The sequence below is a fragment of the Triticum aestivum genome, chromosome 3D (assembly GCF_018294505.1).
Source record: "Triticum aestivum cultivar Chinese Spring chromosome 3D, IWGSC CS RefSeq v2.1, whole genome shotgun sequence".
NCBI classification, from domain to species: Eukaryota; Viridiplantae; Streptophyta; class Magnoliopsida; order Poales; family Poaceae; genus Triticum; species Triticum aestivum.
In genome coordinates, this window is record NC_057802.1 from 439,521,754 (window position 1) to 439,536,566 (window position 14,813).

At 45.6% G+C, this 14,813-nt stretch overlaps 1 protein-coding gene across 1 annotated transcript; it reads right to left on the minus strand.

Moving 5' to 3' along the window:
• Positions 1 to 2,138: 2,138 nt before the first annotated feature.
• On the minus strand, positions 2,139 to 9,701 carry LOC123079480 (stomatal closure-related actin-binding protein 1). Its single transcript, XM_044502256.1, has 13 exons — positions 9,275 to 9,701; positions 8,189 to 8,483; positions 6,636 to 6,764; positions 6,050 to 6,142; positions 5,192 to 5,332; positions 4,970 to 5,038; positions 4,602 to 4,685; positions 4,334 to 4,511; positions 4,037 to 4,153; positions 3,528 to 3,586; positions 3,187 to 3,321; positions 2,659 to 2,808; positions 2,139 to 2,573 (listed from the first exon to the last, which is right to left on the minus strand). Exons 1-13 carry the CDS (start codon positions 9,277 to 9,279, stop codon positions 2,529 to 2,531), a joined length of 1,500 nt encoding a protein of 499 aa, XP_044358191.1. The 5' UTR covers positions 9,280 to 9,701; the 3' UTR covers positions 2,139 to 2,528.
• Positions 9,702 to 14,813: the final 5,112 nt, after the last annotated feature.

Below are 14,813 nucleotides of genomic sequence, written 5' to 3' on the forward strand. Positions count from 1 at the left end.
ATGATACGTGGACAAAACAATATCACAAAATAAACCGTTGACGAAATTTTTTCACCTAGCTGACCGTTTTGTGTAGCGCACGACAGCTAAGCGTCATACTATACTGTGCAGCGCCTGACTGGCAAGCGCGACATGCCTGGTCATCGTCGCACCCCGTGGCAAATAGTGCAGCCACTAGCGCTACACTATATAGTGTAGCGCCTAACTCTCAAACGTTACACACTGACTTAGCATTTTTCAGGCAGCCTAGGGTGCGACGCTGGCCAGGCATGTAGCGCCTGAGAGCCAGGCGCTGCACAGTGTAGTGTGGCGCATAGCTGTCGGGCGCTACACAAAAGGGTCAGCCGGGTGAAACTTTTTCATCAACGTTTCATTTTGTGATATTGTTTTGTCCACAGGTCAAATTTATCGTTTTTGCCACTTCTGTGTTGGTCTGCATGGCGCTCCGGACGCACTTTCTCCCGCAAACCAAAGACAAATATAGGAGACTTGCGGGTGGCCGGACAGCACTTCCGCCCGCTTCTAATCACCCTGACCCACCCAAAAACAATCCTCTCTCGCCCGCGCGCGTTCCCTCCTGGCGCCAGATGCCTGCATTCATGCCATTGTACAGCGACCGCTCCACATTGAAGCCGTCCCAAAGCCGACGTGACCTCTCACCGGCTCCGCCTTTGAAGTTGTGCGCTGGCCGAGGGTGTCGGCCACGACGCGTCCCCGGTGCCTGCTCCTGTTCAATGCTAGAGACGCGTTACTGGACGAGACGGGATGGATATCTACCACGCCCGTTCATCAATGCCCCGTCTGTCTGTATGCCACCATTAAACAGGCTCGCCGGCCGAGAAACCCACTCCAGCCTCGCGCATAGACACACTAGGAAGCCAGGCCCCATCGGTATCCGCTATTTAAAGGTGGCCACACGCGGCTAACTCCACGACAACACAAGCCGCTCCAAATCCTCTTCCCTTGCACCGCATCCGCCATGACTACAGGCAGGCAACGCTTTGTGGGAGACCTTTTCCACGGAGATGAAGCACGAGGTAGCCGCCCTTGCGGCCGCCTAGCAGAGCCATCGTGCCAGGAAGATCGAGGCCGGCATGTCGGCCAACTCGTCCGAGGTCTCCGAGGATGAGGACGACCCTACAATGGAGACGGGCTCCGAGGACATCGCACCGAAGCCCGCGCCTGTGCACGCCGGCTTCACCATGGAGCAGGCACAGGCGCACAACAACGCCGCCATGACGGGGGAGCAGCCTGTGTCGGCGCCTATGTCAACATTCTAGCATACGCAGGAACATGTTGTATCGCTGTTCCTCCTAGAGCAGCACTGGCTGGCGGAGGGTTAGATCGACGACGAGCACGCGAGCGAGGAGGCCGTGGCGGCCATGGCCGCGGTGAACCCCAACTTCGTCGCCGAGTAGCGTGCGATCTACGAAGCTGTCCGTGCTCAAGCCGCCGCTCGCCAGGAAGCGGCGCTGCGGACGCGCAACTACAGGCGATCGCGGATGAGAACAACGCGAGCTGCGCCTCCTACGAACTATTAGGCGGCCCGGTGGACGACGACAGCGCGGGCGCCACCATTTCCATCGTGGACGTCCACCGGCGATAGACAAAGCGCGAACTCGTCCAAGGATGAGTAGGGCACGGGAGACGGCGGACTCGTCAAGGATGAGTAGGGCACGGGAGACGGCAGGGCCTTGTGTCCCATGTGGGTCGGTCTGTCTCGTGTGTTCTACTCTTTCTAACCGGTGTTCGCAGCTTCACTTCATCAGTCTTATCGCCAGTGCTCATGGAGACGGCGGATGGAGGTCGACAAGGGCTTGGACGCTAGCCATCGCCTTAAGATAGGTTTAGGGTCGGGTCGGAACGGTTTTTTTGTCTAAATGTTCAAAATCTAACGAAAATCCGCCATGTTTGCATGAATGACGTCAAATCCGCCATGTTTGCATGACTGTCGTCCAATTTGTATGAAATCCGTTGTGTTTGAATGAATTTCATCCGATTTGTTGCCAAAGTGTTTGAAATATATGCGGGCAACGTTGGATAGCCGCTTCTCGCATCCGTTTCCGCGAACGGCCCCTATCCACGGACGAGGAGAAAATTGGAACTAAAATATAGGGTTGCTGCAAACAGTATCAAGCTACCAACAAAAAATCATCAGTCATTAATTATACTCGCGGCAAGGACAAGAATTACATAGTAGATGAAAAGGTTCTCTCATCTGTACATTTCTTGATAACTCAAGGAAATCCCCTGGGCACTACACTAAAAAGCCTCCTTCCTTTTTCTCTCTCAAATGTTGCAAATATGTAAATACACAAGATACAATCGGCGTGTGCTGCACATCTTTAGAGCATTTGCTAACAGCTGCAGGCAGGCAAATAAAAAGATTGCCTTCACAGGACGTGTCGAAAGGGGAAAACCTCATGGACTTGATCAACCTCCTACTCTCACAAATATGAATACACAAGCACCCAAATTCACAACCTAATAATATATGCAGCGCCGTCAAACCGGGCACGGTTACTTTATCAGCCGCCACCGTGGACTTGATCGCCTGGTCCAGCGAGAACAACCTGCATTCAGTAGATGAAAGGTGTAAACATATTGCTTCACAAGTTCTTATAAATGACGCAAATTCTTGAGCACAATTACACTCACGTTGCAACTGGAAGCAAATTTCCGAGCAAGCATAATCGCGGCATTCCTATCCCTGTCCGTCTCGAAAGCTAGAGTGTAGGATAGGCCCTTCCTAGTTTGCCAGAAGACTGCACAGGCCGCAGCATTACCACCACCTCGGCTTCCACACAACTGAAGATTGCCCAAGAGAACAAGATGGATCGTCAGAAAATAACCTCAAAATATACGGAAACTTTTCGCTAATACCGATCGAATTGTTTGCATATTCAATGATCCTTAAGTTCTAAACATGACAGGGCTAATGATCAGAGAACATTATTAAGTTTCTGCGGACTTATATGGAACCATTGTTTGTTTCCGAAATATTATCAGGAGACCTAGAAGGTCAGGCCCTATATTGTTGTTGTAAACTGGCAAGCATAATTATTAAATATAGTGTAAGCAGATTTACTGCTACAACCTAACACAGCACGTTTAGGAAACAAAACATTACAACTGAGTAGACATCACTTCTGTTACATACGCACTGTGAATGTGATTTCACTTTACCTTCATCGTGGTGGAATATGACTCCCTTGCTTTTGTAGACCTTCCTTTCCGAAGCTTCACTCTCAGCTTTCCAATATGAAATACATGGACGGATTTTGATGCGTAGTCATTCCCATTCATTTGGGTGACTACCACCTACAAAGCAGCACAGATGCAAACCCCAATTAATTTATATCCAGTAATCATTCAAACGCACTGATATTTCCTAGCACAAAATAACAAGATTGTGCTTTTTATAGCTGGTCCAATGTTAAGGCAGTAGAATCATCACAGGTAAAGTGTTTTGAAGAAGTTTTATACTGGATTACTGGTATCCTATAGGCAAAGAAGTTTATACATACATTGAACTCAATATCCGCCCTTTTCATTAGAGATTCCACATAACGTTCCAATCCTGAAGCTGTTCAAAGTACACAACAGAGTCAGCCATTAACACGAGCTTATATCCAATATCAATGACTATTGTTATAAGAATGTGTGGCAAAATGCAGTTAAACAAGCAGGGCCATTGGCAAATTGTAGCATGAGGCTAATTTATAAAATACCACAACACAAATCAAATGGCGTTTATGCCTTGTCAGGTCAAAATAGATAGTGTTATTAAGGTCTACCAAAGGAAGAAAATCAGTGTAAGGCTCAAATGTAGGAAGAGGATGACTGGCACAAGTTGGAATAGTAAATATCGGGTCTGGGATGTGTGGAAGTTGCTAATGCTTTATATATAACAAAGAAAGCAACACAACAGTTCAGTTCTTTTCTGGAAGAAACAAATCTATCCACATACATCAGTTATTTCCCCCATAATTCGGCAGATAACAGATGTTAAAAGAGAAGTGCGGAAATGCCTAACCATGATTTATAGGGCCATCTGTCTGAACCGTAACTTTATCTGCTTTCAAAATTATCTCTGCTTGCAACAATTGGCCAACATCAAATGGCTCTGGAGCATAAGTAAGTCTCGTTGCACCTGCAGCAGAAAATTAAATACATTAACATATAAATAAAGGAAAACAATGATCCAAAAAGGTATTAGATGTTCTCATGAAACATAGTCTAATGCAGAGATTTTTGCCGGATGAGTCTGTTCCTTTCAATGCTCATGGAAGATGTCTAGCAAGCTCTGGGAACTATTTATCAGATTACATACCTGATATGAGCTCTCTGTTGCCTCCAGAAATTACACGGTACCACTGAGCTGGACAGCTTGAGATGTCTGGAGCACCATCAACTCGAGGGACAATACAGAACTGTGATCCAAGAGTATCGGAACCTTCAAGCTCAAAGAGTTTAGAGCTATCTTGCTCAAGCCTCTTGATCATGGCAAGCTGAATATAAAAGTGAGTGGTGATTCCCATAGCTCGACATTACTCAAATTACAATTTAAATAATATGGAGCTTGTCCTAACAGGAATTACCTCTTTCTTTAACTGATTGCAAAGCTGTGTTTTTTCGGATATGAGTGTACGCAGTCCCTGAAGCTCAAACTGCATGTCCATTACCTACGATATTTTGCATGACAACTGTTAGTAAATACATGAGGGGCAAATTACCACAATATGCTTCACTCGATTACAAGATACATGAAAGTATAAGAAGCAGAGATATAGCATTGAGAAAAAAGACATGCCAATTTGTAAAAAAAGGAGTTAGGACTAAAAAAGGAACTATTTGAACTTGACAGAAGAAAGGCAAATGGAAAAGAGGAAGTATCATCAAAGATTCACATAAACACGAAAACTATAACTCCATGAATAGAACAATGAACCAATGATGCAAAACAAACCTTGCTTGGCTGGTGTAGCATTTTTATTCGTCTAGCCTCTCGAATCTCTTTCCTAAGTTCCTCTATCTCCTGATCAGGAAAAAAGCTAAAATTTTAAGTAAAAAATGTAGCAATTACTCAAATCAAAAGAATCATGTCAGTGCATTTGCATCACCGACTACATAAGAGGAAATTCAATAACAGTATAGAAATATCCAAGCTCATCATTAATTGAGGAAGCACCTCCTTCTCTCTGCTACTTGATGCTGAATCCTGCTCCTGCAACGCTTTCTCAACTTTTTCTATTGCAGCTCTAGATTTTTCAATTTCAGCGAGTGCAAGAGCTCTTTCCTCTTCAGCTACCTTTCGGGCATCTTCAGTAGCCTACGATATAGAGGAGAATGGTAACTTCGTTATTCAGGTGTAACCAAATGGTGTTATTGTAATGCTAGTAAATGCTGATATCTTAATAGGCATTCAGAAGATTGTTGTGAAACATCGCACATACTAAATTATACGAAAATTGAATGTGGCTCGTGACTGAAAACTAGGACTGCTTTTCTTAAGTTAGGCACAACACGACCTCTTGAACAGCACACGGTATATTATACGACAAAGTATAGCCTTTGGTTATCAAGAATATAAAAAATAAAGACAAAAGGACACAGGATAATTTGCCCAAAAGATTTCGTGTTGTAGTTTTAGAGATACAAAATGGCTCAAAAGACAATCTAATTCTCGTAAACATTAAGGTTGAGTTAGGCCATTGTGCCAAGTTTTCCAGAAAAGACGAGAGCATTCTGCAAACAAGCCAGGCACTCCTAGGCCTCTGGTTTTACTCTCACTGCAACCACCAGGATCTACGGACAAATTTACTTTTCATATATGAAATTATGAGTTATCAGTCTTATAAAACAAAAGCCTTACCACATTCTACTTGAACAAGGTCTACAGTATCAGCATGTTACAATATACATTTCCTAATGTAATGACAATTAATAAAATTATGAAGCCTCAAGCATTTTTCGGCTCTCGGATCTGATGTTACAAATTTTAAACAGGCATGAATAACAAATTCGATAATTAAGAAATGGGGTAAACCTGCTTGAGGAAGCTAGCCAACTTTTTTACTTCAGCCTTCTCATAAATTAATTCACCTTCTCTTTGAGTAAGTTGAACTGCTAGTGCTTCCACCTGATAGAACATAACTAGTCATAATCACTTACAGTTTTTGGAACAAAGGTAATATGAGATAAAAAGAAAACATCACAACTGGAGATAAAGAAGAATCATAGTTAATAAATATGAAATATGATGGATTTCTTATTTTATGTGCCTACTTAGACTGATAAGCTTAAATCCAAAAATGTGCAACCAAAATTTATTAGTACTGCTTTTCAGAACATTAATTAACAACCTTTCAAATTTGAGCAGTTTTAAAACGCTCAAAGCATCATGTACAAACTATTATGTGAAGCAAATAACGAAAAAGCACAATCAAGGTTGGCAATTGGTACCTAATAACGTGTACAAGAAAAAAGTTAAGCTGTTTGCAGGATGCTAGCTTACATAGATCATACACGGGTGAAACTGACTTAACTCGTACTTTCAATTAAGAAAAATTCAATCAAATTAAAAGTAGCTTATAATAGAAGACAAATATTGGCAGTCTAAAGACGAGATTAACCAGCGAGATAGCTTCATCAGCATCATCTCTGTTTCGACCAGCCACACGGCCTTTCAGCGTGTCTAGAACATCTCTGAGCTTCTTCAGAAGAACCTGCCTGTCCAGTGAAGCTGCTTCTCGCCGCTTAGCCTGAAACATGAAGCAACAACTTTAAAATAGAATTTCAATGCAAGGAAGTTACTAAGAGTAGAATGCTAGCAAGCACCGATACGGCAGAAACTGCCGATTTGCCGTTCCAGTACGGCGGGATACGGCGGCACGCTGGGATACGTCAGATTCGCGTATCCCGCAGTATCCCATGATTTGCGAATTAAAAAAACAAAAAAAAACATGGACACGGCTGGGACACGGGCATGATACACGCTGGGGACACGGCTCGGCCCACTAGAAACCCTGGGTCACACGCACACTCTCGAATCTTCACAAAACAAACGAGCTGCTCCGAGGCAGCAAGGAACACGTCGCCGCCGCCGCCTCCGCCTGGAATCGACCGGAGACCCCTGCCACCAGGCCCCAGCAGCCTCTCCTCCCGACGGCAGGTAACCCAAGCGCAGCAGCCTCTCCTCAGTCCTCACCTCAACCTCTTCATCTCTGTGAGTCGATTTTCTTCCATTGAGCTGTTGGATGCTGCTGCTTGGCTGCTTGCTACCCCATGCTGTGCTGCTTCTGCTAGCATGAATTATTGAATCCTTGTCCTGCCGTTGAAGGGTTGAGTGTTGAATGGTTGCTGCTTGCCGTTAGGTAGCAATGGCGTCTGGGAGCGCCGCCGACACTAGCCAATATCTGTTGGTGAGAGTGAAGGGCAGCCTAGTCCTGGTGTTGTAGTCCCTGAGTATCCTCTGAGTTTATGATGAGAAGCTGAGAAGCTTACACCTGCATCCCCGTATGGGGCAATATTTTTATCTTATCTCAGTTTCTCATTATTTTTTTGCTGTAACTCAAAATTACATGGCATACTTTTTATTTTATTATATATATACCCACCGTATCCCCGAATGACTGTTTTTGAAAAATGCCGTATCCCGTGTCCCCGCATGCGTATCCCCGTCTTTCAGTCCCCGTGTCCGTGCTTTTTAGGTAGAATGTGATATTTATCCTATTTAGCAAAGCCCCATGGAACCCATATACATATCAATTTGAAGCGGATTTATATGCTCCTTTGAAAAGGAAGAATATTCAGGAAAGAGAGGTATGCTATAAATGAAGTATGACTGTGAGTTCAACAATGAGTGGATCAATAAATGTGAGCTCTGGAGGCACGCTCTAGGGACACTGACTCTGATAACAACTCCACAATATGGTCACTGACAGATAAGTTATCAGGTATAGTAGTTTCACTAACTCGAAAATATGTTTATCCGTATCCAGGTGACATGCCACATCATTCTTTATATAAGAAAGCATGTGAAATTCTAACCAGGGAACCATGCCTTGTGTGAACAATCTACAGCTAATTACAACAACTTTCATATATGCGTCGTTGGAGCTCCTTATATACTCACATTGTTGATAAAAGTCAGAACAAGATGAAGTGCTTGGACTGATTAGCTTACCTCTTCAGACAACTTGGAGGCACCAGACAGACCCTTCTCAAACTTCTCCCTGAGATCACGCACTGACAGCCGCTTTCGCTGCTCTAGCAGTTGTGTTGTTTCTTTCGCAACAATCTCCTTCAAAGGCACAACCTCGTGCGTCTCCTCTGGGTCAATGATTTGGTTGTTTGGCCCAATCCTGTAGTCCGGAAAGTGGCCCTTGGGGAAGTTAACATCAGACGATACAATGTCAAGTGCAACTCCTTTCTGCATGCCTTCTCCCGAGTCATGGATGACCCTTGTCATCTGCGGAACTCTGACACAGAACAGAACAAGAATATATATTTTCAGTGCGAAACTATATAAAGTTGTAGTATCAGTAAAACATATGAAGGTGCTAACTGATGATATATTAGCCATGTCTCATGGTGCAAACCACTTGCCTCAAGGCTATATGAAACGAGGTGCAGCAAAGCTGGTGTTCCTTGAATATAAAATAGCTCAAATTTTCTCAAATACTAGCTCAAATTGATGTTTATTTTTCATTCGCAAAGCTGAGATTGTAGAAGCACGTCACAACAACTTAACAAGGAAGCGAATTCCACAAATCCAAGTACCTAGCTCATCGAAACTAACTAAATTGGCATCATCCAGTGAGTTCAAGAGTTAGAAGCAAGATCAAAGCAAGGAAAAGGAGTAGCTAAGCTTTACAATTAGAGCTGCTATGGATAGGTAGGTCAATTGAGTCACACAAATTTTGGAACAATACAAAGAGACAGCCTTCCGGCTAAAAATTGCTAACTGGTGCAACATACCAGATTCAAGGTAAGCTATGACAAAACCCGTGCTGATTTATGTGGAAGAATACAAATTTGTTACCGGCAGCAGATAATAGGAGACAACCTCTTAAAAACGTGATTGGATATGTTCTGTAACGAACTGACAATACAGCCCAACCAACTAACTAACTGAAAAACACAGTCGCTGAGACTTGAAAGGAACAAACTTTACGTCAGGAAGACAAGCCATGTAACTTTTGTCTGCTCCCAAATCCGAACCTGCAAATCCCCCAGCATGAACTGACACAGGAGCAGCAGGGATCCTCACCTCATGCGCGGCTCCCAGGATCGCCGGAGAGCCGGGCTCCCCACGCAATCCGCCGCCGCCGCCCCACGAACACGAACTGACTGGAAGCCTCTGGAGCACGCAACTACTCTAGCAGCGGACAAATGGCGGAAGGGCCCCTCCGCCCAATCCAGCTAGGGTTTTAACCCCCTTGCGCTTTGAGAAAAGCTGGGTGGATGTATGGATCGAGGCTGTTGCTTTCGATCCCGTGGAAGTGGAATCCTTTTTTGGCCGGTGGCGAGTTCGAAATTTGGTTGCGGGATTCGGGTGCCGAGGATGACGCCGACGGGCAGACGGAGGAAAAGAAACGACGGACGCGAGGAAGGAAGGGAGGGAGGGGAAAGGTGGAAGAGTACGGCGTGCTGGTGACGGAAGCAAGCGGCAGAGGAGGGGAGGAGACGGACGGGAGAGAGAGAGAGAGAGAGAATCGTCATTAGTACTCTAACCATTCAACGACGGATTAGCAGGCTGGTGGATTAAATGTGGGGCCACCCCTTTTAAAATGGGCAGGGCCGGGGGCATTGATGGTAATATTTGCTTGGTGCGCCGGCGGTCCCTGCAGTGCAGTCAAAAGAAGGATGGACTCGCACCTGTCACTCGACGACCATTTTTGTAAGCTCGGATTCAAATCGCTCCTGGATGGCTCAGGATGTTAATCTACTGGAGTATTCCAGGACCAGGAGCTCCTGGTCCTGTGTGATACTTGTACCCGTACGACGCACTTGTGATCATTCGTACATACGTATTCTCTCCTGTGTGTACTCTACGGCACAGCCTACTTGTAGAATACGTAATACGGAAGCATCTACTCCCTCTGTAAAGAAATATAAAAGCATTTAGGTCACTTATACTTGCTTGCTGGTCAGTTCATTAGTAGTAAGGCCAACACCAATGCGGCTCAAAGCGGCGACACAAACGAACGGGTGTCCCTTTTTTGTCTGCCGCGATCCATTTATAAACCAAATTTAGGCCGGGTTTGTGTCCGCATGAACACAGAGCGAACGCCCCTGACGCCCTCCCTTGTCCTCCCTTGCGCCCCTCCCCCCAGTTGATGACACGTCCATCCCGTTTCTCTCTCTCTCTCTCTCTCTCAAAACCTCTCGCCCTCCCATCATGGCCAACGTGCCCAACCCAGTCGTCACCTCCTTCCCAACCGCCACGGTCAACGGCGTGGCCGTTAGCACCGTGTGCCCGAAGAAGAAGTTGAGGAAGGCGCGCACATCGAAGGAGACGGCCGCCGAGGGTTGGTCGCAGGAAGGTCCTAGCGGAGAAAAAGAGGCCGCCGTCGCCACCCTAGCGGAAGCCATGCAGCGCCAGGCCATCGTTGCGGAGAATGATGTAGTCGTCGCCAAGGCCACGCAACATGCCCTCCTCAAGATCATGAGAGGTATGCCCGGACAAAAGCAAATAAGTTGAAGCTCGCGCGGGTCGCGGAGGAAGTGAAGATCATGACGGTCAACTTGAGCAAGGTGTCTCCAAGAAAAAGGGCTTGGTTGGAGAAGAAGCAAAAGAAGATGCTCGAGATGGATGAATGAACTATGGCCGAGACATGTTCTTTTATATGCCGGCACGTGTGCCGGTATGAACTACGGCTGAGAGATGTCGGCATGAACTACGGCTAAGAGAGGTGATTTTTTTTGTGTGGTGACATGTATGCCGGCCACTAGCACGTGTGCCGACATGAACTATGGAGAGATGTGTTTTTTTGCGTGTTGTCATGTATGTTGGCATATATGTCAGCACGAACTATGGCCGCTGGTTTATTTGCAAAAAAATATGTTTATTGGTAAAATTCAGCTAAACTGGCCAAATGAATTGACTATTTGACGCACCGGCCTGATTTGAACGGACGAGGCTAGACCCGCTTCTCTAACCGATCAAAACACAAACAAAAAAGAAAAAGAAAATCCATGTCGGTTTGCGTTGGTAGATTGGAGTTGGCCTAATGCACGCCCGGCGGCGTAGAGTTCCTCTTCCTTTCGACGACGTCCGCATCGTGCGATTCTAAGACGGGAACAAGGAAGCTGGCCAGCCGGCGACTTTGGCTGTGTTTGTTTGGGTTTTAGAGAGCAGTTTCCGGTAGAAATAAGCTAAAGCTGTAACAAACAGCTAAAACGGCGCAGTTTCCGGTTGACAGTCCAAAACGGTTTCAGGCCTTTTTACGTGGTATAGGGCGAAGCGAGGCCAGTCGTGCTTCCACCAGGAAGCTGATTTCCCTCGGTCAAATTTCCACCGACGCCCTTGACACTTCAGCGCAATTACGAAAGGAATGCCACCGAGCCCTGTTTCAATCGATCCATTCATCTCGTCTCCCTCATCGCAAACCCACGCACACAGAGAGACAGCCAGAGGGAGAGGAACCTAGGGTTCCGCCGCCGCAAGAGCCGCTGCCGCGGCCTCCACTCGCCGTCGCCTCCTGCACTCACCGTCGCCCGCCGCCGCCTCCTCCACTCGCCGTCGCCCGCCGCCGCCTCCACTCGTCCTCGCCCACCGCAAGAGACGCCACCGCCGCGGCAAGAGCCGCCGCCGCCTCCACTCGCCGTCTTCGCCGGTCCCCTTCACCGGCCAACGCCTGCACTCGCCTTCTCATCCACCGCCGGAGAACGACGCCCACTCCCTCGAGCAACGATGTCGTCGTCGATTGGGGTGAGATTTTCTTGGCAGAAATTTCTGTTCTTTGTGGATGCCCTGCTTGATTGATATGCTGCATATTGCTTGATGTGGATACTCTGGTTGATTGAGGCTTCATACATGATGCTGAAATATGATGCATAGTTATTGTTCATTGATGGGTAAATTAATATTTGAAGCTTGCTATGGATGCTCTACTTGCTGGATGTATATGTAGGTGCTCTGCTTGGGTCAAATGGCTATGCTTGTTTCATGATGGACATATCTTTTTCTATTTGCTTGCTGGACATGCTTGTTTGCTATACATAGTTCTTCCTTGTGCTGTATTCTGGTATAAATTATGGTGAAAATGAACTAGATGGAGAAGGCAGCGAATAAGGCAGCGAAGAAGGCAGCGAAGAAGGTAGACAAGACAGACAAGGCAATTTGGGATGCATACCATACTAGGGTATTTTGCGAGTTGTGTGCGAGGGAAGTTGAAGCAGGCAATAGGCCGGGGGCGTTCTTGAGTCCTAGAGGATATAAGAATTTGGGGGAGAGCTGGTTGCAGATAACTAAGAAAAGTTATGTGAGGATGCAATTCAAGAATAGATGGGAAAATCTCAAAACTATGTATTGTCAATGGAAACAACTGCAAATTGACGCATCTGGACTTGGATGGAATGCTAAGCTAGGAACCATTGATGCTGATACTGATTGGTGGAACACTCACCTAATAGTAAGTTCATGTTACTCATAGCATTTACATTGGGTTTATATTATCTTAATTATCCATTTAGCTGACCGTTTGTTCTTTTGCTATATTTCAGAAAAAACCCGGAGCATGCAAAGTATAGGAATGGAGGACCACCCAACTTGGCTGAAATGGACCTCATGTTTGATGACCGTCATGTCACCGGTGCCGAGTCAGCTATCCCCGGTGAGATACCATTGGACAAGGAGGATGTTAGTGATGACACTGATAGTGCAGAGGATGATGATGAAGTCATCAAAGCAAAACCAAAGAAGCAGCGAAAGACCAAGTCCTGTAAAGATGATTTTTCTGCTCAAGATGAGAAGAACCCATTTGTTCGGATGTACAAGAAGGCTAGTGATGCGATATGTGTAACGGCTGAAAGTATAAAAGAAGCATCTAGCTCCAGCATGGCCCGTCCTCCCCCTCCTTTGGTTGCTCCTCCCCCTCCTCCGGTTGGCCCTAGTATGAATGAGGCAATGGAGATGGTTCGTGAATGTGGAGTTGAGGAAGGAACTCCTCTCTTTTTCTCTTCAAGCATGCTATTTATGAAGGCTGAGTATCGAGAAATGTTTGCATCGGTTCAGACCAAGGAAGGAAGGTTTGATTGGCTCGAGAGAGCGCATGATTATGCTATGTAACTTCTCGTTTAGAATAATTTCTTAGTTCTTTGCTTGGATTATGCTATGTTGTTGGTCTATACCATTTGCTTATTTGAATGGTTGGATTATGCTATGTTGTTGGTCTGTACCATTCGTGTGTGAACTATTGGCTTTGCTGGATATGAACCATTTGCTTATTTGAATGCTATTTTCCCATATGTATGAATAATGGATATGACAACTAATCTTGTTGTCATGTTCCGTTTGTAGACTGATGGAATTGACGGCGGAGGTGGTGACGATGATGATGCTAACATAAAGACAGTACAGCTTCAAAACTTGCTCAAGTTAAGTACTGATCTTGCAACCTTGGGTCAAATGGCTATGCACTACAGCAAAACTTGTTTGAATAAGCAACGTAGGCAGCCTAGGAGGATTGCAGTACAAACTGGTCATGAATGGGTCATGGAAAAGTTGGCACGTCCTAAATCTTGCTACAAAATGTTTAGAATGTATCCAGATGTTTTCTTGAGTTTGCATGGTCTTTTAGTGAGTGACTACCATTTGGAGTCAACTAGCGAGATGAACTCATTGGAAAGTCTAGGCATGTTCTTGTGGATGCTTGGAGGCCCTCAATCGTTTCGCCAGGCCGAAGATCGGTTTGTTCGGTCAACTGAAACAATCCATAGGAAGTTCAATCATGTCTTGCACTGTGTAAATTCTCTAGGAGGAGACATCATCAAACCTAGAGATCCTACATTCGCAGATGTGCATCCAAAAATTAGGGACAAACGTTTCTGGCCTCACTTCAAAGGTTGTATTGGTGCAATTGATGGAACTCACATTCCCGTTATAGTTCCCGCTAAAGAGACCTGCAACTATATGGGTCGACATAGTTACACAAGTCAAAATGTGTTGGCAGTTTGTGACTTTGACATGAGATTTACCTTTGTCGTTGCCGGTTGGGCGGGGTCGGTACATGACACACGGATTTTCCACCACAGTATATTGAAGTATGCTGCTACTTATCCTGCACCTCCTGAAGGTACACAAATCAAGTGTTCTAATTTTGTACAGGTTGTTTGTATTAATTTGTACACGTGCTCAAATTTATTCTCGATGGATGTAGATATGTACTACCTTGTTGATTCTGGTTATCCTAACCGGGTGGGATATCTAGCTCCTTACAAAGGGACAACCTACCACCTTGCCGAATTTCGGTCTGTCCGCCGCCCACCGAGTGGTAAATTTGAGGTGTTCAATTATCTTCACTCTTCTCTTCGGAATGTGATTGAACGCACATTTGGTGTGCTCAAGCAGAAATGGCGCATCCTAAGGGATGTGCCACACTTCAAGGTGGGAAGTCAGACGATGATTATCAGTGCTTGTATGACGCTTCACAATTTCATCAGGGACAGCAAGCTACGCGATAAAGAGTTTGATAAATGTGATGATAATGAAAATCACATGCCTGCAGTCTCACGGTCAACACCTTTGCTTGGCGATGTCGTTCCCACTTCATCCGATGAAGGCAACATGAACGACACGCGAGATA